The 25,056-nt window shown below is 34.6% G+C and overlaps 1 protein-coding gene across 1 annotated transcript; it reads right to left on the reverse strand.

Annotated features, from left to right (window-relative positions):
• Positions 1–319: 319 nt before the first annotated feature.
• Positions 320–25,056, reverse strand: LOC136024627 (homeobox protein zampogna-like). Its single transcript, XM_065700057.1, has 4 exons — positions 24,718–25,056; positions 9,644–9,769; positions 2,832–2,986; positions 320–697 (listed from the first exon to the last, which is right to left on the reverse strand). Exons 1-4 carry the CDS (start codon positions 24,929–24,931, stop codon positions 386–388), a joined length of 807 nt encoding a protein of 268 aa, XP_065556129.1. The 5' UTR covers positions 24,932–25,056; the 3' UTR covers positions 320–385.

Consider the following 25,056-nt stretch of genomic DNA (forward strand, 5'->3'; position numbering starts at 1 on the left):
AATGAAAATAAAAAATACCTAATAAAGTTTTAATGACAAGAATAGGATTTTTTTTGTTATAGTAGCTATTGAGAAGCGTAGCTGTCGAACAAGATACCACAAGTCAGTTCTAATCTTGGATTTATTATCTTTAGAATTAAAATTGGCCTGTCATTGATTTTAAAATAGGTCAGTTCTATTTTACTCTGCAACCCCGGCTCACGTTTCAGGTGCTAGAGTCTTTTCACATACATCACGAATCTGTTTTTTTTTTTCTCTCTTTTCGCTTATCTTCTAAAAAAAGAAATTTTGTAAATCTTGTAGTAAGGATGAATAGACGATGAACAGTTTATTTAATAATACGAATAAAAATAAATAACAAAAAACTTAAACACTTCAAAATATATTATTTATTACATATTTTGGCTTGCGAAGACTGACTGGAAACACTGTTGTGGTAAGCAGCTAGACTTGCAAGGTAAGGGTGATAAAGGTACTGGGCTGTTGGCAAAGTAAGAGGTACAGCCATACTTCTTGCTGGCTCTTCTCGTGGCATAAATCTTAGAGTCACGTGGCGTGGGTTCTGGGAATGAATTAATCCAAAGTTGGGATTAAAGAAGGGAGTATTTTGACTGTTATTAATATGGCCATATGGACTTGATTGCTGTAGTTGACGACGTTTTGTTTTGTAGCGGCGATTTTGAAACCATATTTTCACCTAAAATATATACAAAGAGTCAATGATCGATTACTTGAACTAAAATGGGGTCACTTGAAGACCAGCGTGACAGACTTCGTAAGTCAATCAATGAAGATAGTTCCAAAAGAAAATTCGCCGTTGTTCTAATTTTAATGTACGTTTTATCTCGTTTAAAAGAATCCCAGAACTTACCGTTGTTTTCTTGTGTATGGAAGTGCGGGATGTGTAAAATTACAAAATATTCGTATTTTTTACTTTTTATAATGGACTTAGTCGAATTGATTTAAAAAAAAAACACATTAATTGTGCGATAGAAAAAGTTTTATATATTATTTATGGCGTTAATTTTTAAATTTTGGGATTATCCTTTTGACTGTACATGTTACAGGCTTAAGCAAATGCTTTGATGCTAAGCATAAAATAATGAGTGATAAAACAAGGACTTATTGAAATAGCTTTTCGAAGGTTCAATTGAGGCCACAGGTCCAATGTTATGTACTTCTTATATTATTGTCAATAATAGGTAGATAAAACCGTGTCCTTGGTCATATATTTGATTACTGCCAGATGATTACCAAAAAACTTATATTATTGTCAAGAATAACTAATAGAAACTTCAGTCAGCGAGTATAATGTAAATGACACAATTAAAGGCGGGACTGAATTGACCAGATTGGTCAATATGTCCGATCTTACGTAAGTCTTATATAGTTGTCAATAAAGCAAACGAGATTATATACATAAACTATTGTGATAGTAAAAATACAATATTAAATTTTGAAGTTGTTTTTAAATATTGTCAAGTTTGAAAGTCGAATTTATATTAAAACATTTTCTTTTACAGTGTGATTTCTATACCTTTGGTGACAAAGCGAATAAAATATTGTATATACCATCATAAAAGAAACTACTCACTTTTGGGCCGGTTTTTCATTGCAAAACTGTTTTTGTGTACAAGTTCTAAATAATTTCTGAAGGAACTTTAAGCTGATAATTTATGAATGAAAAGAAGTTGTAATACTCCTACTTAAAGTCCAAAGCCTTGACTAACCGATAAATACAAAGACGATTTCCATCTTTGCTGTCTTTTTCTCAGCTTTCTATTACTGTATATCAACCGTAAGAGATGAAAATTTAGAATTTAGACATAAGTAAATAAAATAGCTAACGTATTCATATCCAGCCCATAGGCTACAAATGAAAACAAAACAAACTAGTTCAGAGCCCTTCCTGGGGCTGGTGGTGCCTGGGGAAAATTAACTACAGTTCCCCCCTCTCGACTCAAATATAAGTAAAAAATAAAAATCAAAAGTGAAAAATTTGATCAAAGTGTGCAGTCCCCCAGCCTTTGTGCCCCCAGCCACGGTTCCCGGCCAGTTTGCCTCCCCCCTGTGAATGCTCTGAACCAATACAATATACACATATCATTACTAATTTGGGATTTTTTTAAACTAGCCTATTACATGAGAAATTGATGTCTATCATATACATCATCAATGTTGATTAATGTTAATAGATACCTGATCAAAAATATATAATCCTGGGCATAGTCTTACACAATCTACAGTCCTACTAGCCCAAAAAACGGCCTTGAAGCCTCTTCATCTAGTATGAAGTCCGCTTTGCAATCTTCTTGTTGTTGCCCTCCACTTGTCGTGTTCACTATGTCTGGTAGATATGGCCTTCTGTGTTCGCAAACTTCCGTCACTTTGAAAAGGTGACGCTCAAGCCTTTGTCCTTGGAAAACTCCTGCTTTACTCAAACACTGCTCGGGCATACGGCCATGAAATGAAATCATTGGAAGTGAAGTTTTCTAGAATATCCTTTTCGACTAAATCTTTTCTCGCTTTCTCAATTTTACAATAGTGCCAGTGCATATAAGAAAAAATAGCCTACCGGTAATTTCAAGGCTATTGCGCGAAGTTTTCATTCTTCAAGATTGAATGCGTAATTCAGCCATTAATTTAGTGGACGCAAAGACATATTTATATAGACAAATAAACAGATGAATAAATAGACTTTCCATGTTTTAATATTCAAATGTTTTGATAATTGGTCAAATTTAGGCTTTGAGGGTCTTATTGTTTATCAATTAACGAGGATAAAAAAATTAAGACAAGGTCGAATTAAAGTAGTTTTTCATTTGACTAACCTGGGTTTCAGTTAACTTTAAAAGTTGAGCAAGATCAGCTCTTTCTGGTCCTGATAAGTATTTTTGAATGCTGAACCTCCTTTCTAGCTCAAATACTTGAGCATGTGAAAACGCTGCTCTTGACCGCTTCTTCCGAATTCGATTGCAGGAATCATCTGTAATAAAAAAATTGGTTGAGCCATGAGTAACATGTTTGGAACAGTTCCAGAAAAATAAACCGTGTTTGAATCACGGTAAATCAAAAAGTTGACACCAAGCTGTATCTTGAATTCAGGCGCGTACGTTGTAATCTGTTTCAAAAGGGGTAATATATGGAGTACAGATCGAAAAAAACAAGAATAGCTTATACATATGTAAAGTGGGAAAAATTATAGGCAAAACATACAGAAACGGAGCAGTTTTCTTTCATATACTTCTATCATATATAGCAGTTTCCTTTATGGTACTATATGGCTCGTTTTTTCAGCTTTCACTGTCATTGTCAATGCCACTTGGTTTGGAAAGATTGTCTCCAACTCCCCCCCCCCATCCAGGATTTTGACGAAATTATACCAATGTTCCTGGTCTATAACGTTCTTTCGGGATAGATTGAGCATACCTTTATCTAAACCACCTTGCTCGAGTCAGATGATATTTGTCAAATTCGCTGCTGTAATCCAAATGACGCCATGATACAAAACATGTATTCTAGAAGAACAAAAAAAACTAAACATTATGTTTTTCTTATATTGTTATTAAAAAGTAGCCTAGTTGTTTCAACATCTAAGACTTTTTAACAACCAAAAATATGACAAAAACAAGCTCAATGGAAAATTTTTCATTTTCTCGCTTCTCTACAAGTAACGGAAGGAAAATATTGCATTTTGAACAAAATAGTTTGGTGATGAAATAAAATACAGGAAGCAGATTGGAAAAATAAATGCATTATCCCAAGATTAAGAATGTATTCTACGAATATCTATATGTCAGGCAACACTTTTTGAATTGCGAAGGCGAAAGTGTAAAACTAAATGTCAAAATATTTTGACGTCTCTAACAATTGATGTAGCTCTGTAAAACAACTACATGTTAATGATTTTAGAATCTCCCAAAAATCAGCTTTGGATTAAACGAGGTTTACGATTACTGCCCACAATCTTAAAAGACAATCTTAAAATCTTAAAAGGTCTTAAAGATTGAAAGATTAAAAGATTAAAATCTTAAAAGATTAAATCCGTTGGTCTATAACTTGGTACTTTGAAAACCTTTATTATTTTTATTTTTGTTTCTTTTATTAGCCATAAGGGACTTCAATCTGACATCATATATTTAACGCAAGGAGTCTTTTACACTCTTGCATTTACATTTCTATAGAACATGGTCACTGTAAGGGGCTCTTCAATTTTCAAAGGCCCAGTCCCCCCGCAAGGTCTTAACCCAGCCCTCAGGATATCCCATCTTCCTTGCGTTTTAAAATGTGTCGTGGCGCCTCTTGGGGTAATATTGCTGACTGTTTACGCAGGGTTCGTTAAATTATTTTTTTTCCAACTGAATTTATCGAGTTTTTGTAAGCTTGTTTTGATAACTCTGGAGATGATCCTTCTGTCAGATGAGTGGCGTTAGTTTACATTACCATGTCCGCTTTGTTAGACCACCTGGTCTTAGGATGAGGCTCACTTTACACTTGAATATGGATTGTTTATACAACAACTTCTAATCCGATTCGAGTGCCCACCGAGTTGAATGCTAAGTGGCTGAGGACAAGAAAGATGCCAGAATTATATGGTATCTGTGGTAGCATACTGGGTTTCCTAAATGGAGTGATTAAGAAAAGGTGCCGACGTTTCAAGTGATGGTTGGTCTAGCCGACGAGTATCATAATTCTCACGGATTATGAAAGCGTTTAAAGTTATAAATTGTTTATAATGTTTCGGCAGACTTTTTTTGTTATTATTTTATGACCGTTTATTATCTTGAGTTATTGAAGGTTTTTTCTTCGCGAGGTCTTTCTATGAGAATACTTAAAACTATCGTCAAATGGGAAACACTTGAAGAAAGTTCAAAAACGTCTGGATTCTCTTTCCAAAAGACTCCTCTTAAAATTAAATTTTAAAACTGGAGTCTCTTTTATGGTCCTGCCTAAAACAATTGTGCGTATGTAAAATCTTCTTAATTTTGCAAATAAGAAAAAACAAGGAGTTTAAGCTTTGTAAATTAGAGTGATTTCTCGGACTATTTCCTGGTAATTTGATCAACGGTGATGATACTTTACCATTTTGAGCTATTGAACGATTTTTTTTAGCGTAATTTTTCTGTCAGACTAAAACTACCATGAAATGCCAAGTATTGACCGCGAGTTAAATTGCGGCTGGATCGTCTTTTTTTCCTTTGTGTTGTTTTTTGCCTATTTCACGTAAAGGTAAATTTAAAATATTTTAATATATTTTGCATGAGTAAATATTAATATAGGGTACTTTCCTTGTCAGCCACCTTCCTAAAACTCTCGTTATTTCCGCTAAAGTTTAAATCATGTTAAACATACTAATCATCAACGAAGCATAGGCTAAACCGTAGTGCAATGTGTGTTTTAGTCCCCCCCCCCCACAGGAGATGGTAGCGCCAATAATATTCAGGTTACCCTATATTGTTTAAAGTTTTAACACTTCGCTTTACTTCATTTTTTTGTATAAAACCTTCCTAAAAACCAGTAAGGAGCGATATAAAAACTTATTTCGTTTGTTTGTACTATTATATTCAGGACTGAACTAAATCTGACGGTGCTGTAATATTCCTTGACTCATGCTCCCAGTACTAAATTTTAACTTTTTGCATGACAATACTTCGAAAAAGAATATCGCTCCTATGTGAAATGCATATCTTATTGTTTTGGGAATGTGGGGTGAGAGGGTAGTAGATGCAAAAACCAAAATGAATTTTAAGGTCAGGATTCCTAAATATATCAAGGGGGCTCTGCGGAAAAATATTGGTCCTACTTATGCAACTAGAATTGACTATTTCCTGTGTCATAATATGTTTTACTATTTAAAAAGTGGGCCGAAATACTGAACCTTTATTAAAAAAAAATACTTCTAATATCCTACGACCGTTGGTTTGGAAGACCCCTAGTGACAACCGAACAAAAGATAGGCAACCGTGATCAACCTTCTGCGTAAAAATGCAATATCTTTTGGTTTTGCATACAACAACTTCAAACCTCCAGAACAGGGTTCTTGGACATACTAATTTTTTTTAGGTAACTTTCCTCAAGACCCCGCCTTTTGAGGGTGTTCCTCTTGTTTTTTATGTTTATGTAATCCTTGTTAAGATACTAACCTTTAATTTGTCATTTAGATTAAATCAAACTTACCCATTTTGAATGAAAATGAAATGTAAATTCTTTTGATTTGTATTGTATTATCAAAACCAATTTCATAGAGTTTCATTTACTAGCTAGTACAAGCCACTTTACTTGCACCCCTTTATCGAGAACTCCAAAAGAAGATAAATGCTTAGCGGACTATTCTCTAATATGCAATTGCTACAGTTTGTTATCCTGAGTTAACAAATTTTTTCCCTTTGTTTGGTATTTCAGTCGGAGTGTATAAGGTTGTCATCACATGAAAAATATTTGCGACAGGTTAAGAAGGCTAGAACCTCTTTCCATGTTAGCACAATTTGCACAAAGGAACATTTTACATTCTGTTAGTGTATATGAGCAAAGTTTATCTTAAGTACTTTTTTGGAATATTATATGAATGAAAAATTTAAAATATCTTCTGGACTGACAAATTGCTATGGATAAACATTCTGTTTATTTGACATAAAATTTCAATATCCAACGGGCTTTTCTCTTATTTATATCGAAGTTCGAGTTTATTCTGAAAATCTACTAATTTAGTGTTATTTAACCAATTTTCATCAGACTTCAGGCTATTTAACCAATAAGGTTTCATTTTTACAACCGATTAAATAAAAAAAAAAAACAAGTTTTTTTAACTGAAAGTAAGGAGCGACATTAAAACTTAAAACGACCAGAAATTACTTCGTATATGAAAGAGGCTGCTTCCTCATCAACGCCTCGCTCTTTACGCTAAAGTTTGACTCTTTCTCTCAATTCTTCTTTTTAAAACAGTAAAAAACTTTAGTGTAAAGAGCGGGGCGTTGATGAGGGAGCAGCCTCTTGCATATACGAAGTAATTTCTGGTCGTTTTAAGTTTTAATGTCGCTCCTTACTTTCAGTTAAAAAAACTTGTTTTTTTATTTAATTTCTGGACGTTTTTGAATCAATGCATGTTTTGATTTTGGCTCTCCGCAGAGGAATAATTAAAACAAAATTTGCATTTTTTTTTTTTTGGCTAAATGGCTTTCTCATAATTTTGATCGAATGATTTTGAGAAGAAAAGAGCGGGGGAGGAAGCCTAGTTGCCCTCCGATTTTTTGGTTAATTAAAAAGGCAACTAGAATTTTTAATTTTTTACGAATATTTTTATTAGTAAAAGATTTACGTAACTTATAAATTAGCTTACGTAAAGAACTTTTGTATTCTCATATTTTTATTACATATATGAGGGGGTTCGCCCCCTTGTCAGATCCTCGCTCTTTACACTAAAGCTTAAATTTTGTCCAAATTCATTAAGAATGACCCCAGAATCACAAAAGCCGTAGAATAAATAGTTGAAATTACTAAAAATACTTTAGCGTAAAGAGCGAGGTATTAGGAGGAGGTGAGCCCCTCAAATGGGTAATAATTTCTGTTTGTTTTAAGTTTTAATGCTGCTCCTTACTTCCAGCTGAAAGAACTTTTTCATATTTATTTTTTCATTGCTTCTTTTTAAATAATGCTAGTAAATCCTGCGCTCCCTTCATGGAGATTTTCTTCCCCCATGACAAACTATCGATGGAAAGTTCCCCCAGCATATCGCCCTCTTCTCAACCCCTCCCCCAACCAAAAAAATCCTCCTGAAAACGCCTGTACACTTCCCAATAACCATTACTATATGTAAGCACTGGTCAAAGTTTGTAACTTGTTGCCCCTCCCACGGGGACTGTGGGAGAGTAAGTCGTCCTCAAGGACATAGTTATAAGGTTTTTCGACTACGCTGAATAAAATGGCTATCTCAGAATTTTGATCTGTTGACTTTGGTAAAATAATTAGCGTGGGAGGGGGCCTAGGTGCCCTCCAATTTTTTTGGTCACTTAAAAAGGGCACTAGAACTTTTCATTTCCGTTAGAATGAGCCCTCTTGCAACATTCTAGGACAACTGGGTCGATACGATCACCCCTGGGGAAAAAAAAAACAACAAAAAAACAAATAAACACGCATCCGTGATCTGCCTTCTGGCAAAAAATACAAAATTCCACATTTTTGTAGATAGGAGCTTGAAACTTCTACAGTAGGGTTCTCTGATACGCTGAATCTGATGGTGTGATTTTCGTTAAGATTCTATGACTTCTAGAGGGCGTTTCCCCCTATTTTCTAAAATAACGCAAATTTTCTCAGGCTCGTAACTTTTGATGGGTAAGACTAAACTTGATGAAACTTATATATTTAAAATCAGCATTAAAATGCGATTCTTTTGATGTATGTATTGGTATCAAAATTCCATTTTTTAGAGTTTTGGTTACTATTGAGCCGGGTCGCTCCTTACTACAGTTCGTTACCACGAACTGTTTGATGGTACGTTAAATGATACGTATAATAAAACATTCCTCTGTAAAACAATATGATCGGGCCCAGAATGAAAGATCAAATCTGGAATTTTCATAATCTTGGAAAATCGCAAATTTAGGAATTTATACTTTCCCCAGGCACACTATTTCTTTCTAGAATTTAAACGACATAAGAAAATCAATAAGATATACTCTATGAAGCTGAATAATGTGGCTTTGGTAATCATTAAAAAAATTGGCTTAAATATGATCGCTGGAATATGAAGTTCCATTTAGTCCATTAAATTATGGCTCTTTGTCCCTCCTTCCTATGACCTAGATATTCCGTCCAACCTCTGTAATTTCAACCAGTCGATTATCCAAAAAACGACCTTTTTAACTTCTCACTTGTTTTCAGAAAAAAACGGTCAGATGCACCCTACCGTTGCCAGCATAGTTAAATATGTTCTCTTTAACAAGAGTTCCATTAAATTTTGGTTGACTCTCAGTTTTTTTTTTCATCGTCCAAACCCTTTGTCTTTCTAAAAGTATGTTGCGAACAGTTTCAGGTTTACTTCAAGTTATGAATATTGCAGCTGAGGCTGAACGATAAGCAGGTGCAACCACAACAAGCACATATGCAGAAATCTAGGCTTCGGGCCGAAGAATGGGGGGGGGCTGACTATAAAAAAGTTATGAAAATACGAAAAGAACAAATATAGAACATTTGAATATAAATAAAAAGACAACGATATTTCAGGGACTTGGTGCAGATCTCAAGGTACATTTTTAGTAGAATGCTCACAAAATTTTGAATAAGTCGTTTGAATGACAAGAAGGGTAAAAAGTCTAACAGACTAACAGAAAATGAAATACAGAATTGGTGGGGAGAAGTGGAGGTAGTAATTTGATTACCCTGGATAATTTTAGTTGGTAGAAAAACAATTTAAATGGTACTGTCTATTGACCACATAATTAGAATTCCTAGAAAGCTAAAACATTCTGAAGATTTTTTGAGCACATGTATTGATGGCAAACTTTTAGTCCCCCAAGAAGTTTGTTGCCCCATTTCACCAATTTTCTCAGTGCGGGAAGACCCAAAGAATGGAAGTTCGACCCAGTCTTCAACAGTCTAAATCTCAACCTAACCTTTTATTTAAGAGGGAATAAAGATTATGCCTCACCTTGATGCTGAGATCTTTCTACTTCATCATTTATTTCTCCTTGTATGACCGAGGAGTTGTTAGAATAAGATCTTGAAGGATTTGGACTATCTTCGCTGTATCTATCAAGAAGCCGATCTTGTAGTTCTAGAAAAGGTAGGTGTTTTACGTTGCCATTTGAATTGTCAGTCAAGTAAATAAATTATGCAAGAGTTATTTCTTATAGTTCAGTTTTTGGAAGGGGAGTTTCGACCCTTCAAGCGAGTAAAATCTAAAATTTTATTGACGTTTTAATTTTTTTTTAATTTGCTGTAGTTTATAGTTCATTTTATTGATATTTAAATTTATTTTTATTTGTTTTAAAACGGGTAATCTAACTTCATTAACATTTGTAGCACCCAAATTTTGTTCCCCAATTTTTTTTGCGTGATTTTTATTTTCTAAGTTTTTTCTCTTCTTTGCTTGGTTCCCAGCTCTCAATTTGTTAGAAAAAATGCTTTAAAGCAACGTTTTTAATCCATAAAATGGATAAGCAATATTTTTATTTTCCAGAACGGAACTTTGAAGCATTCAGACCAGAGTCACATTTTGTTTTAGCGTCATGTACCATGAATTATTAATAGATGACCATCTACTCAATGTCGCTACCTAATTGCCACCAATGTTATAAATCAAGTCCACTTTATTAAATAGATAAAAAGCATGCCATGTTTTATGAAGAATCTAAGAGGATATTGCAGGCATTCTAAGTGGAAATACTCCTCTATTGCCTTGTATTACAACCAGATCTGTCTTATCTGAAGAGGCGCTTGAATCTTATCAAATTGACGGGCGCCATTCTTCATGAGGTAGGTAATTAAGAGTCTGAAGCAGCTAGACATATATATATATATATATATATATATATATATATATATATATATATATATATATATATATATATATATATATATATATATATATATATATATATATATATATATATATATATATATATATATATATATATATATATATATAACAGATATTGAATTTGATAATTTATCTTACACTTTTTTCAGTTCCATAATGAAAGAAGAAAATGAAACATGTAAATGACAACAACACAATGATTAGTGTAATGTGAATGTTACGGAAATTTTATACCAGGGGAGTCGAACCCATATCGTCCTGCAAACTAGCCAGGCAAGCTTGGTCATCAGGCTACGAGAATTGTTGCTTCCCTAGCATATTATATTTTATCCAGCTGTTTCTCTTGCAAAAAAAGTTTTTATTTAATTCAATTTTATTATAAGTATTTCATGAATTTAGTCTTGAAATACCCTTTCCCCTGCCCAGATTAAAAAAAGAAAAAATACTCTAGTGTCAAATAGATCAACAATATAAGGAAAAGACCAAATATAAAAGAAACTCCTTGAAAACATAATAAATATTTGGAAAATGCTTAAATATGTAGGCTAAAAAGGTATAGAATTATTTCCTGGGAATCTTACTAAATTAATAAAACACAACTGAGACGTCAAGGCTAGGCTGTTCATGACTTCTAGTCTAAATAATATGAAAAAAACTTCGTTTTCTTAAAGAATTAAAGAGGCTGCGTCCCAAAGTCGAACCTTAAAACGTACAGGAATTAGGAGAGGCAGTAGGGGGGCTGCCGCCCCCCAAACCCCCCGCTTTTAAAGACTCTTTTGTACAGGTTTTTTGTTGAGGGGGGCTACCGCCCCCCTAACCCCCCGCTCTTGGCTTCGGAAAGGCCCTCTTTTAATTAACAAAAAATTGAAATGAATGAACAATGGAATAACTTCGAAAAATGTTAAACACAAGAGGACAGGAAAGCCATTGCGCCGAAACTAGTAATTAGTAACAATGAAGTCCCCCCACAACGAAAAACCTGTACAAAAGAGTCTTTAAAAGCGGGCCTACTGCCTCTCCTAATTCCTGTACGTTTTAAGGTTCGACTTTGGGACGCAGCCTCTTTAACTCTTTAAGAAAACGAAGTTTTTTTCATATTATTTCTGTACGTTTTTCTACAATCCATGATGGATGTAATTTAATAATAATTTTCCATGTTTATTTTCTCGCTTTCTGTATCAATAAATTCAAACTGACAAAATTATCTAATTTTGATAATTTTAATAGTTTAGCAGCTTAATTAAAAATTTAGCAGCTAGTAGTTTTTACCCACCCGCCTCCGGTTTATGGGCCCAGCGCGCTTCCGCTGCGCCAAGCTGCTGTTATGCTTGTTATCAAACAAGTTATTACAATAGAAATTTTCACCAACGGCTTCAATTAGGAAATCAATTTAAATGGTTCTTTTAACTTGCTTCCATCAAGCCTTACCTCCGCTTCAGTATAAATTCTTGTGAACATTCCAGTATGTAATTCTGATCACATGTTTCCATGTTTATTTTCTCCCTTTCTGTATCAATAAATTCAAACTGACAAAATTACCTAATTTTACAAATTTTAAAAAGTTAGCAGCTAGCGGTTTCGATCCACCGACCGCTGGGTTATAGGCCCAGCACGCTTCCGCTGCGCCAAGCTGCTGTTAGTATAAGAATTTTTCAAACAAGTGATGTTATACAAGAGAAAATTTTACCTTCAATGGGGAAATGGATTTTTCTAAGCTAGAAAATCGGGGGGTTAAGATTTTCCCACGAAACTTTCCAGGGCAACTTACTCGGAGAATTCCGCGTCGAATGAGTCTTCGTACACCCAGATCCGATGTCGGCTGTGACCTGTAGGCGTGGCAGAAAAAAAAGGGTTTCTGTCATTTTTCTCAAATAAAAATTTTACGGATTAAGACAGAATTTTTTGAAGCTTTCAGTCAGTCTCACCATGTCGAGCTGATCATTTTGATGTACTTGATGTTGAAATTCGTAACTTTTAACAACAAAAAACTTAACATGGGCTCTTATAGGGAAATGGAGTTTTTCTAAGCTAGAAAATCGGGGGGGGGGGGGTTAAGATTTTCCGACAAAACTTTCAAGCAAAATTACTCGGAGAATTCCGCGTCGAATGAGTCTTCGTACACCCAGATCCGATGTCGGCTGTGACCTGTAGGCGTGGCGAAAAAAAAAGAACATGAACATTATGTGGCTATGCGTGGTTTCTGGAAAACAGGGAAGGAGTTATCGGATCGAGCTGAAATTTCGCGGATAAGCTCCTGGGCCCTAGGGGACCTTAACTTGTGAATTTCAGCCCGATTGGAAAACGTTAAAGGGGGGCTGGGTTTGGGGGGTCGAAACTTTCGGCCAGATTTTCCCCATGAAGGAAAAGTCGGAGGGGGATAAAATTTGGCAGGTTTCTTAGTTGGAACTCGGGCTACGAAATGCATCCCTCTCCATTCCTCTGCGACCACTGGAACCGAAGATCGCTTAACATTGTCGTGGTTCGCCTCTTTAAAGAGGCACGAGTGTGCCTCCTTGATTATGAGCCTCTTGTATATGGTGGCTCATTAAACACAAAAAAGCACATCGTGCAACGCTTCAGCTGGAGGTTGGTGGAATTTTCACTGTACTGTTATACTTTTCGCATCTAGACCATTTCGGTGATATAAATGGATGGATTTGTGTATTGAAAGCCAAAGGGCCAGAACCACAATGCTAATTGCATTTATGGTTTTTTTTTGGTTTATGGTTTATTTATGGTGAATTTTTGAGGAAAAATTATATATTGACGGAATTTTCTGGAACCCCTATACGAACTTGTTTTTGTCTGTCTTATTTTCTCTTTGCCCACTCAATTTTACATATAATTTTCCGGGATATATTTCACCGGATTAAATTGTCTAGAGGATTTTCTGTAGGGGGATTTTTTTGTGGAGAAGGAAACGGGCTTCCCGGCATTATTTAAGAAATGATCAGAAATTAAAATAAAAAAAAACAAGTTTTTCAACTGAAAATGAGCAGCAACATTAAAATTTAAAACGAGCAGAAATGATTATGTATATGAGAGGGGTTGCCACACCTCAATACCATGCTCTTTACGATAAAGTATGGCTTTCTGTCAAAATTCTTTAAGAACGACTCCTGAAACATATGGGTCATTTAATTAAAACAATAAGAAGCTTTTTTAAAAGAGCTAACAAACTTTAGCATGAAGAGTGAGGTATTGAGGAGGAAGCACCCTCCTCAAATGCGGAATAATTTCTGTTTGTCTTAAGTTCTAATGTTGCTCTTTTCTTTTTGTTGAAAACTTTTTTTTTTTATTTAAGCCATGCCATTTTTTTCTAAGTAGTGGTGAGACACCTGTATATGAACACGCAAATTTCAAGATTTCATGTTGATCTAATGCCCTTTAAATGCTTTGTCAATTATTTAAATTATTCGAGCGGCACTTGTTTTATACATAATTCTAATTTACATTTTGGTTATGGTAAGTATTTCTAGTCTCGCTTATAGGGACAAAATTAACCTCAAGTTGATATGATGGTCCTTGGAATCCCAAGTTTGAATGCTTTTAAACCAACAAAAAGCAAGTTACTCAAATGAAGCTCAAGAGCGACACAGAAATTAAAAGTTAACAAAAGTAATTATGAATACGAGCGGGCTATCCCTCTGTACGCTAAAACTTTGCTTGGGCTTTACTGAAAATTAAATAAAAATACAAGTTTTTTTTTTAACTGAGGGTAAGGAGCGGCATTAAAACTTAAAACAAACAGAAATTACTCCGTATATGAAAGGGGCTATTCCCTCCTAAACGCCCCACTTTTTACGCTAAAGTTTGACCCTTTCTCACAATTCTACTTTTTAAAACAAAACAAAAAAATTTAGCGCAAATAGCGGGGCCTTTAGGAGGGAACAGTTCCTTTCAAATGCGGAGTAATTTCTGTTCGTTTTAAGTTTTAATGTAGCTCCTTACTTTCAATTAGAAAAAAAAATTATTTAATTTCTGAACGTTTTTGAATTAATACCTGTTTTATTTAGGCTCTCCGCACATGAATAATTAAAACGAAATTTGCATATTAATTTTTTTGTGACTCAATGGCTTTCTCATAGTTTTGATCGGACGATTTTGAGAAAAAAAGGATGGGGTAGGAGGCCTATTTACCCTCCAATTTTTTGGCTACTTAGAAAGGCAACTAAAACTTTTAGTTTTTTTTACAAACGTTTTTATTAGTAATAAACATACGTAACTTACGAGTTAACTTATGTAACCAGCTTCTATTTTCGTATATTTTTATTACGTATATGAGAGCCATCGTCAATACCTCGCTCTTTGCGCTAAAGTAAAAATTTCACCCCTGATCACAAAGGTCGTAGAATGAACATTTGAAATTTTAAAAAATACTTCAGCGTAAAGAGCGAGGTATTTAGGAGGAGATGAACCTCCTCAAATGTGAAATAATTTCTATTTGTTTTAAGTTTTAATGGTGCTCCTTACATCCCGTTACAAAAAACGTTTTCATATTTAGTTTTTCATTGGTTTTTTGAAGAATGCTAGAAAATCCTGCACCCCCTTCATGAAATTTCTCTTCCCCCGTGATAAATTATCCATGCAAAAATCATCTCACGTAGCCCCCTCCCCTTTACTCCCCTCCCACCAGCCAGAAAAATCACCCTGGAAACGTCTGTACACTTCCCAATAGCATTTTCTATGTGTAAATAGTGGTCCCCAAGTTTTTGACTTGCAGCCCCTCCTCCGGGGACCTTGGGGAATTAAGTCATCTCCAAAGACATAGTTTCTAGGTTTTTCGACTATGCTGAAAAAAATGGCAATCTTAGATTTTGATCCGGTGACTTTGGGGAAAAATAAGCGTAGGAAGGGGCCTAGGTGCCCTCAAATTTTTTGGTCACTTAAAAAGGGCGCTAGAACTTTTAATTTCCGTTAGAATGAGTCCTTTGCGACATTCTAGGACCACTAGGACGATACGATCATCCCAGGGGAAAAATATCAAATAAACACGCACCCGTGATAGGTCTTCTGGCAAAAAAATTCAAAATTCCACATTTTTGTAGATAGGCGCTTGAAACTTCTACAGTAGGGTTCTCTGATACGCTGAATGTGATGGTGTGACTATTACGTTTAAGGGGTGATTCCCCCTATTTCCCAAACAAAGGCAAATTTTCCCCGGCTCGTAACTTTTGATAGGTAAGACCAAATTTGATGAAACATATATATTTGAAATCAGCATAAAATTTGATTCTTTTGATGTATCTATTAGTATCAAAATCCCGTTTTTAGAGTTTTGGTTACTATTGAGCCGGGTCGCTCCTTACTACGGTTCGTTACTGCGAACTGTTAAAAAAAAAACAACAACCAAAAACAGCTGAGTGTACTAAGTGTGACAAACATATCCAGTTGGTAGTTGCAAGTATTTGCATAGTTGCATAGCATTTGAAATGAAAACTTTATTGTTAAAATCAAAAGCGCATATGAGCCCTTCCATTCTTGTGGCATTGTGGAATATATGTATTTTCCATCCTATTCTAAATTTCTTTGTGTTACAATACTCGGTCTTGAATTATTGCAAAAATAAATAAATAAATAAACAAAAACAAACACATCGAAGTTTATCGTCCAAGACTGAGGTGGAGGGAGACAGTCTTCTGATATTCAGAATAATTTTTTTCGTATTAAGTTTTTTTTATCGCTCTATAGTTTCATTTGAAAAAAAAGTTTGTTTTTTCATTTAATTTTGACTAGTTTTAATACAATAGCCACGGTTATCCTAAATATAATCGAGAGTAGCTACCATTCCCTGAAAGGTCATGTTAAGTTTAACTTTTTCAGAACAAATTTTCTGAAGAAGTATGAGGAGAACCCCCCTATTCTAAGTAGAATAAGGGGATATTTAGTCCTTTCAAGAATAAAAAAGATTTTACTAAGTAAACATGGCCTTAAAAGCCTCTGCGTGAATATTTAATACTCCATAACCACTACCTCTATTAGATTAAACGGTCTATACTAACGGTGCATCTTTATGAGCTAGTAGCTATTGGGGTGGCGCTTCGCGCTACCCCAACACCTAGTTGGTGGGGGCACTTCGCGCCCCCCCAAGCCCTCCCGCGCGCGTAAGTCGTTACGCGCCATATTAGTTACGCGCCATTGTAGTTGTGTCCCTGTGTCCCACCTGTGAATAGATATATATATATATATATATATATATATATATATATATATATATATATATATATATATATATATATATATATATATATATATATATATATATATATATATCTATATATATAAAAATAAGTTGTCTGTGTGTGGATCTGTGGATGGATCAGGTGACGTCATGTTTGTCCGCATATGACGTCTGAATTATTTCACACTAATACAAAAGAAGAAAAAAACTAAAAAAGGTAAAAACTACAAAAAAACTAAAAAGAAAAAAAAACTAAAAAAGCTAAAAAACTAAAAAAACTAAAAAAAGGTAAAAATCTAATAACTAAAAAAAAACTGAAAAAAATAAAAAAAGGCAAAAACTACAAAAAAAATAAAAACTAATAAAAAAAACTAAAAAAGCTAAAAAACTTAAAAAACTAAAAAAAACTAAAAAAGGTAAAAAACTAAAAAAAAACTAAAAACTAAAAAAGAAAAAAACTAAAAAAAAGGAAAAAACTGAAAAATAAAAGAGAAAAAGAAAACTAAAAAAATATGAATAAATATATATAAAAATAAGTTGTTTGTGGGTTATGTCTGTCTGTCTGTCTGTCGAGTGACGTCGTGTTTGTCCGCATATGACGTCTGAATTATTTCACACTAATACGAAAGAAGAAAAAAAACTAAAAAAGGTAAAAACTACAAAAAAAACTAAAAAGAAAAAAAACTAAAAAAGCTAAAAAACTAAAAAAAACTAAAAAAAGGTAAAAAACTAAAAACTAAAAAAACTGAAAAAACTAAAAAAAGGCAAAAACTAAAAAAAAACTAAAAACTAATAAAAAAACTAAAAAAGCTAAAAAACTAAAAAAACTAAAAAAAGATAAAAAACAAAAAAAAACTAAAAACTAAAAAAGAAAAAACTAAAAAAAAGGAAAAAACTGAAAAATAAGAGAAAAAGAAAACTAAAAAAATATTAATAAATATAAAAAATATAAATATAAATATAATATAAATTAGCAATCAACAAATCACCGAGACACAAATGACGACCGGGACACAGGGAGTATAAATGACGACCAGGACATAAGTAAAAAAAAAAACTAAAAAAACTAAAAAAATGGTAAAAACTACAAAAAAACTAAAAACTAATAAAAAAACTAAAAAATCTAAAAATCTAAATAAACTAAAAAGGAAAAAAAGAAAAAAGGAAAAAATAAAGGAGAAAAACAAAACTAAAAACGAATGTATATACAGACCGGGACACCGGGATACAAATGACGACCGGGACACAGGGACACAATTACAATGGGGACGCCGAGGGGCACAGGGGGATATAAATGACGACCGGGACACCGGGACACAAGGAATATAAATGACGCCCGGGACACTCAAAGAGAAATCACAGACTGGAACACCGGGACACAAATGACGACCGGGACACAGGGAATATAAATGACGACCGGGACACAGGGACATAACTACAAAGGGGACGCCGGGGTGCACAGGGGGATATATAAATGACGATGGCGACTCAGGGAATGGTCGATTAGCAATCACCATCAACAAAGCTCAAGGGCAATCATTAGAATCATGAGGTATAGATCTGAATACGGATTGTTTTCCCATGGACCATTATATGTTGCATGTTCAAGAGTCGGTAAACCTGACAATCTATTTATATGCACAGACAATGGGACAGCAAAGAATGTTGTATATTCGCAAGTTTTACGTAGTTAAAAACATATATATATATATATATATATATATATATATATATATATATATATATATATATATATATATCTATCTATATTCACAGGTGGGACATAGGGACACAACTACAATGGCGCGTAACTAATATGGCGCGTAACGACTTACGCGCGCGGGGGGGCTTGGGGGGGGGCGCGAAGCGCCCCCACCAACTAGGTGTTGGGGTGGCGCGAAGCGCCACCCCAACAGCTAGTATATATATATATATATATATATATATATATATATATATATATATATATATATATATATATATATATATATATATATATATATATATATATATATATATATATATATATATGTTTTTAACTACGTAAAACATGCGAATATACAACATTCTTCGCTGTCCCATTGTCTGTGCATATAAATAGATTGTCAGGTTTACTGACTCTTGAACATGCAACATATAATTGTCCATGGGAAAAAAAAAATCCGTATTCAGATCTATACCTCATTATTCTAATGATGTGTCCCTGTGTCCCGGTCGTCATTTATATTCCCTGTGTCCCGGTCGTCATTTGTGTCCCGGTGTCCCAGTTTGTAATTTCTCTTTGAGTATATTCCCTGTGTCCCGGTCGTCATTTGTGTCCCGGTCTGTAATTTCTATTCGAACAATCCCTGTGTCCCGGTCGTCATTTATATATCCCCCGGTGCCCCCGGCGTCCCCGTTGTAGTTGTGTCCCTGTGTCCCGGTCGTCATTTATATTCCCTGTGTCCCGCTCGTGATTTGTGTCCCAGTGTCCCAGTCTGTAATTTCTCTTTGAGGTTCCCGGTCGTCATTTATATTCCCTGTGTCCCGATGTCCCGGTCGTCATTTGTGTCCCGGTGTCGCGGTCTGTAATTTCATCAGTTGACAAACATGACGTCAGTCGACAAACAACTTCATGACGCATACAGCTCAATCCTTATAATGACGTCAGTCGACAAACATGACGTCAGTCGACACACGAACATGACGTCACTCGACACACAGACACACAGACAACTTATTTTTATATAGATAGATAGATATACAGCGACAAGTGTTATAACACGCGCCAGAGTGACCACTGAGCTGGGCGGGGGGCTACTTAAAGACTCCTTCGATAGTACTTTAAATTGCTTCTTGATGGTATTTTAGCCCTTTGTGGACCAAAATTGCTATTTTTCGTATTCTTGTAAATAATAACTTCAGAGTTTTCATTGATTTATAACTTCATTAGGATCGTACTCCCTTTTGGGACATTTTTCCCGTATTTCCACTTTTGTACAAGTTTTCATATGATAATAGCAGGGGCATCAATTTAGGAGGAGAGAGGCCTTCAATGATATTTCCATTAAAAAGAGAAAAATATCTCCCCCCCCCTAGATTTTGAAAAATGCGATTCCCCCTTACATTTTTGGGAATTGACGCCCTTGGCTAATATTACAGACTTAGAAAAAAGCTCAGATTTCTGCATGCTCAATAACATGGAAGTTAGTAGATTTACGCCTCAGGAATTATGGCTTCTGAAACCACGAGGAGAATAAATTAATTTTCAGTAATTCTAAATTGGTTGTCTGTCTCGTTATTTTTACTCAATAAAATTTTGGCCCTCCGCTGGCCAAAGGTTATGATTCCTGCGAACAAAATGGCAGAAGTCATCCCTTTTGTGTTGTGGGATACATTTTGCTGCTTAAAAGGGCAGTAAAACTTCATTGTCCGTTTTGGTGAGCCTTTTTCCGATATCTTAGGAAAACTGGTTTGATACAATCTCCCCTAAGAAAGGAAACAAACACCTAGGGGTGATCAACCCAAAAAATAATCGTGTTTTTGTTGACATAGGGCTCAAAATCTTTGCTCAATAGTTCTCTGACATGTGAAAGTTGATGGTACAACTTTCATTGAGATTAGTCTCCTTCTTAGGGATGTTTCCCTCTTTTTTTCAAAGTTTAGCAAAATTTCTCAGGCAAGAAGCATTCAATAAATGATTTTTAAATTTTTGAACTTCATAGATTTAGATTCATCGTAAAAATCTGGTTCTGTTTATGTATATATTGTTATCACTATCCCTATTTTGATACTTTCGGTTATTATTTGCACAATTCACTTCTTGCTTACTGTTTCATGTCAGTTTTTCATATTACTTAGGAGCACTGGAATGGTTGTGATTGGTTGATTGGCATGCAATACTTTTTACCTCCAATCCCGAGTGTCTGATCAAAGGTCAGAACAGATGGGTAGCATGCAGCGTTTACAACAGCTTTTGAGGCAGTGACGATGGGCTTTTTTAATGCGACTGTGCCAAGCGTAAAATGTAAAGGTTTTTTATTCTCGTCCACCTTCTTAAGTGCCCTACAAACACGTAGGTAAAATTTTAAGTTATTCTTTGTCTTCTTAGTATATGCCTTTGTATAGGACAATTCATTTAGTTTTTACTAATCCACCACAAATATATATTTGTGACAAATATCACGGATGCGTGTTTATGTGTTTGTTTTTTTTTTGTTTTTTTTTCCTAGGGGTGGTCCTACCGACCCAGTGGTCCTAAAATTTGGCAAGAGGGCTCATTCGAACGGAAATTAAAAGCTCTAGTGCCTTTTTTAATTGACCAAAAAATTGGAGGGCAACTAGTCCCCCTCTCACGCTTATTTTTTCCCAAAGTCACCGGATCAAATTTTGAGGTAAACTTTTCGTTGAACATAGTGGAAATATCTAATTATTATGCTTTAGAGGTCGACTTAATGTCCTGGAGTCCCCTGAGAAAGGGCTGCAAGTTATGAACTACGGCATTTGTTTACATATGGTATTTGACATTGCTAACTATACAGACGTTTTATGGGGTAATTTTTCTGGTGTGAGGGATTGGGTTACATGGGAGGATATTTCCATGGAGGAATTTTTATGTGGGAAGTTATTTTCTATGAAGGGGCGCTGAATATCCCTGCATCATTTAAAAAAACAGAAATTAAATAAAGATAAACAAGTTATTTCAACTGAAAGAAAGGACTAATATTAAAACTTAAACGAACTGAAATTATCACGTATACAAGGGGTTCGTCCCCTCGTCAATGCCTCGCTGTTTACGCTAAACTATTTTTAGTAATTTCAAAAGAGCCATTTATTTTACTTAAACTGCCTTTGTGATTCAGGGGTTATTCTTAAAGAATTAGAACAAAATTCAAACTTTAGCATAAAGAGCGAGATGGGCAAACGAGGGGGCAAACGCCCAAATATTACATATACGAGGAAGTTTACCCCCTCGTCAATACCTCGCTCTTACGCTAAAGTTCGAATTTTGCAAAATAGTGGGCGATCTAAGCAATAACTTGTTTGTGTTATTCCCCCCCCCCAATCTTATATAGTAATGGTTACTGGGAAATGTACAGACGTTTTCAAGGGGATTTTTTTGGTTTGGGAGGGAAAGTTGAGGTGGAGGGGGTTACGTGTGAGGATCTTTCCATGGAAAAACTTCTCATGGGGGGAGGTACTTTCAATGAAGAAGGCGCAGGATTTTTTAGCATTATTTAAAAAAAACAATGAAAAAATAAATATAAAAAGTTTTTTTCTACTGAAAGTGAGGAGCAGCATTAAAACTTAAAACGAGCAGAAATTATTGCGCATATGAGGGGTTTATCTCCTCGTAATACCTCGCTCTTTACGCTAATGTATTTTTAGTAATTTCAACTATTTATTCTACGGCCTTTGGGATTCAAGGGCCTTTCTTAAGGAATTGGGACAAAATTTAAGCTTTAGTGTAAAGAGCAAGGTGTCGACGACGGGTGGACTCCCTCATATACGCAATAAAAACAGACGAATATAGAACTTCGTTACGTAAGTTAATTCGTAAATTACGTATATTTTTTTACTAATGAAAATGTTTGTTAAAATATTAAAAGTTCTAGTTGCCTTTTTAAGTAATAAAAAATTGGAGGGCAACTAGGCTTCCTACCTCTCTAATTTTTTCTGAAAATCTTCCGATTAAAACTATGAGAAAGCCATTTAAGCCAAAAATAAAGTTATTCCGTTTTAATTATTTATGTGGGAGAGCCAAAATAAAAACATATATTAATTAAAAAACGTCCAGAAATTAAATAAAAAAGCAAGTTTTTTTAAATGAAAGTAAGGAGCGACACTAAAACTTAAAACGAACAGAAATTACTCCGTATATGGAAGGGGCTTTTCCTCCTCAGCGCCCCGCTCTTTACGCTAAAGTTTTTTACTCTTTTAAGACGTAGAGTTAAGAGAAAGAGTCAAACTTTAGCGTAAAGAGCGAGTTTTTTTCAGCGATATTTTTACTTTTAAAAGAGGCTATTATCCTAATTAAATGACCTTTTGGATTCAGGAGGCATTCTTAAACAACTGAAACAAAAATCAAACTTAGGTTACTATAAGGTTATTATTAGTTCTAAAAAGTAAAATTAATATGCAAACTTCGTTTCAATTATTCATGCACGGTGAGCCATATTCAAAACCTTCATTAATTCAAAAATATTCAGAAATTAAATAAAAGAAACAAGTTTTTAAGTGAAAGTAAGGAGCTACATTAAAACTTAAAACGAACAGAAATTATTCCGCATATGAAAGGGGCTGTCCCCTTTCTTTACATCCCGCTCTTTACGCTAAAGTTTTTCACTGTTTAAAAAAATAGAGCTGCGAGAAAGAGTCAAGCTGTAGCGTAAAGAGAAAGGCGTTGAGGATGGCGCTCCCCCTTTCATATATGGAATAATTTCTGTTTAGTTTTAAGTTTGAATGACGCTCCTTGCTTTCAGTTAAAAAATGTTATTTTTTGATTTAATAAATTTAGACAGAACTGAAGGGTCAGGGCACTGTCTTCGAATGAGAGACTTTGAAATCATCCTGGGACAGTCCTGCCGGCTGCCAAATTGTCAAATGTCAATAGTCTACATTATAAATGACACGAAGTAGGTCATTTTTATGCCTAAAAGGAAATCTCACTTGATAATTATTATGAACTTACAAAAATCGAACATAGAAAAATAAGAATCATCCAAACTGACTGCGTTAAATGGCTTTATTTAAATAGTATAAGTTCTTTTGTCCCCAATCCTCTCCCGTTCCTAAAAAAGCATTGCATTTTATTTTCTTTCGGATATGTTTCATTTAGGAATATTAGGGAAACATTGAATATATCTTATAATACATTTTAGAATTTCTGATGAAGGTGGTCTTACGATATTTAAACAGACTCCCTTCAAGTTTCTTTGAAAATTTTGCCTGACAGTCTGACGAGGTTTACAGGCAAAAACAAATATTCGGCACAAGCCAGTTTCAGGGTAGGGGGTATCGGTTTTGAACACTTCCCCCGCTTCAAAATTTTTCTCCAGCTTGTGAAAAAGTAACAAAAATGATATGAAAAAAATCTTGTAGCGTTTCACAATTTTTTCTGTCCCCTCCCCCTGAGCGAAAATCCTGGATACGCTATTGCTGTGGCCGTCCAAAAGTTATCAGAATTACAGTCGAAGCTAGGGCTGACTTAACTGTCGTAAAGTTTACTATAGAGAAGCATGGTAGTCTAGAGTTCAAACGTACTTATAAACACTATTTACGTAATTTTACTGGAATTAATACTAATTACTTCAGACATAAGGTAAGTCTTAGTACATGAAAAGTTAGTATATATATATATATAGTATTACAGATATATATAAGATATATATTACAGATATATTACAGATATTAAATAATTTAATATATAAATATATATTACAGATATTACAGATATATATATAAGTATTACAGATCCTACCAAAGCTTTTTTAGTCCTATTTACATGTCTCTAGCCACATATCGAGTGAAAAAGTGGTGAACATACCATTAGTACCTAGATGGTAGCAGGCAAGTTGTAACTGATAGGCCTATAAATAGGACATAGAAGAATTTTGTAGTCAATATTTCATGCATATTTTCTCTTCAACTATTATCAATCAGTGAATTGTGCAGTAAGTGGATTGCGAAATAAGTCTTCATGTTTATTCAGACTAGAAATAAAGAAACCAATTTAGCAAATAAGTAAAAGTTTAGCATAAAAATCAAGTTTTAATATGTGCGACATCCTCCATCCCCCCTACGTTCATGTCCCCTTATAGTTCAAACACCGCACACTCAATATAAATGTGACCCATATCTGAGATCAATGTGAACAACGATTTACAATTTTACAAAGTGGCTTCAAATTATAATGCCTAAGAGCCATTTTTGCTTTTAATTTGGTCAGGTATCGATCCGTTCGATTCAGAACTTGAGACTCAAAATTTTTCGTAACCTCTAATGTTAAGATAGACATATTTACCTCGTTGTCCAGACATATCCAATGCTTGATCACTTTCAACTGGGCTTGAAGTTAATTCGAGTTCACACTGATCAGAATCAGAAAATTCAAGTTCAGACTCGCTATCTTTCCCTTCCCATTTTTCCTCATTTTTCTTAGGATCAGTCCTAGTCAAAATGTCCAAGATGGAAAACGGTGTAGGTTTAGCTTTACTGCTTTTGCCTTCCATGTTCATACCTCTCTTAAATCTAAAGCAAATTCAGTCGAATCTCTGCGCACTTGGAAATAAGAGAAGTACTAAAAATTGCTTTGATTTCTAAGAGATCCAACTTCGAGTCAAAGGAGGGATCTCTACGTTAG

Source organism: Artemia franciscana, chromosome 3 (assembly GCF_032884065.1).
Source record: "Artemia franciscana chromosome 3, ASM3288406v1, whole genome shotgun sequence".
Classification (NCBI taxonomy): domain Eukaryota; kingdom Metazoa; phylum Arthropoda; class Branchiopoda; order Anostraca; family Artemiidae; genus Artemia; species Artemia franciscana.

Coding starts and splice junctions, on each gene's coding strand:
- LOC136024627 (XM_065700057.1), bottom strand. CDS start 24,931: ATGAACATGGAAGGCAAAAGCAGTAAAGCTAAACCTACACCGTTTTCC. Junction 9,770..24,717: donor GGATATGTCTGGACAACGAG/GTAAATATGTCT, acceptor TACCTTTTCTAG/AACTACAAGATCGGCTTCTT. Junction 2,987..9,643: donor AGAAAGATCTCAGCATCAAG/GTGAGGCATAAT, acceptor TTTTTATTACAG/ATGATTCCTGCAATCGAATT.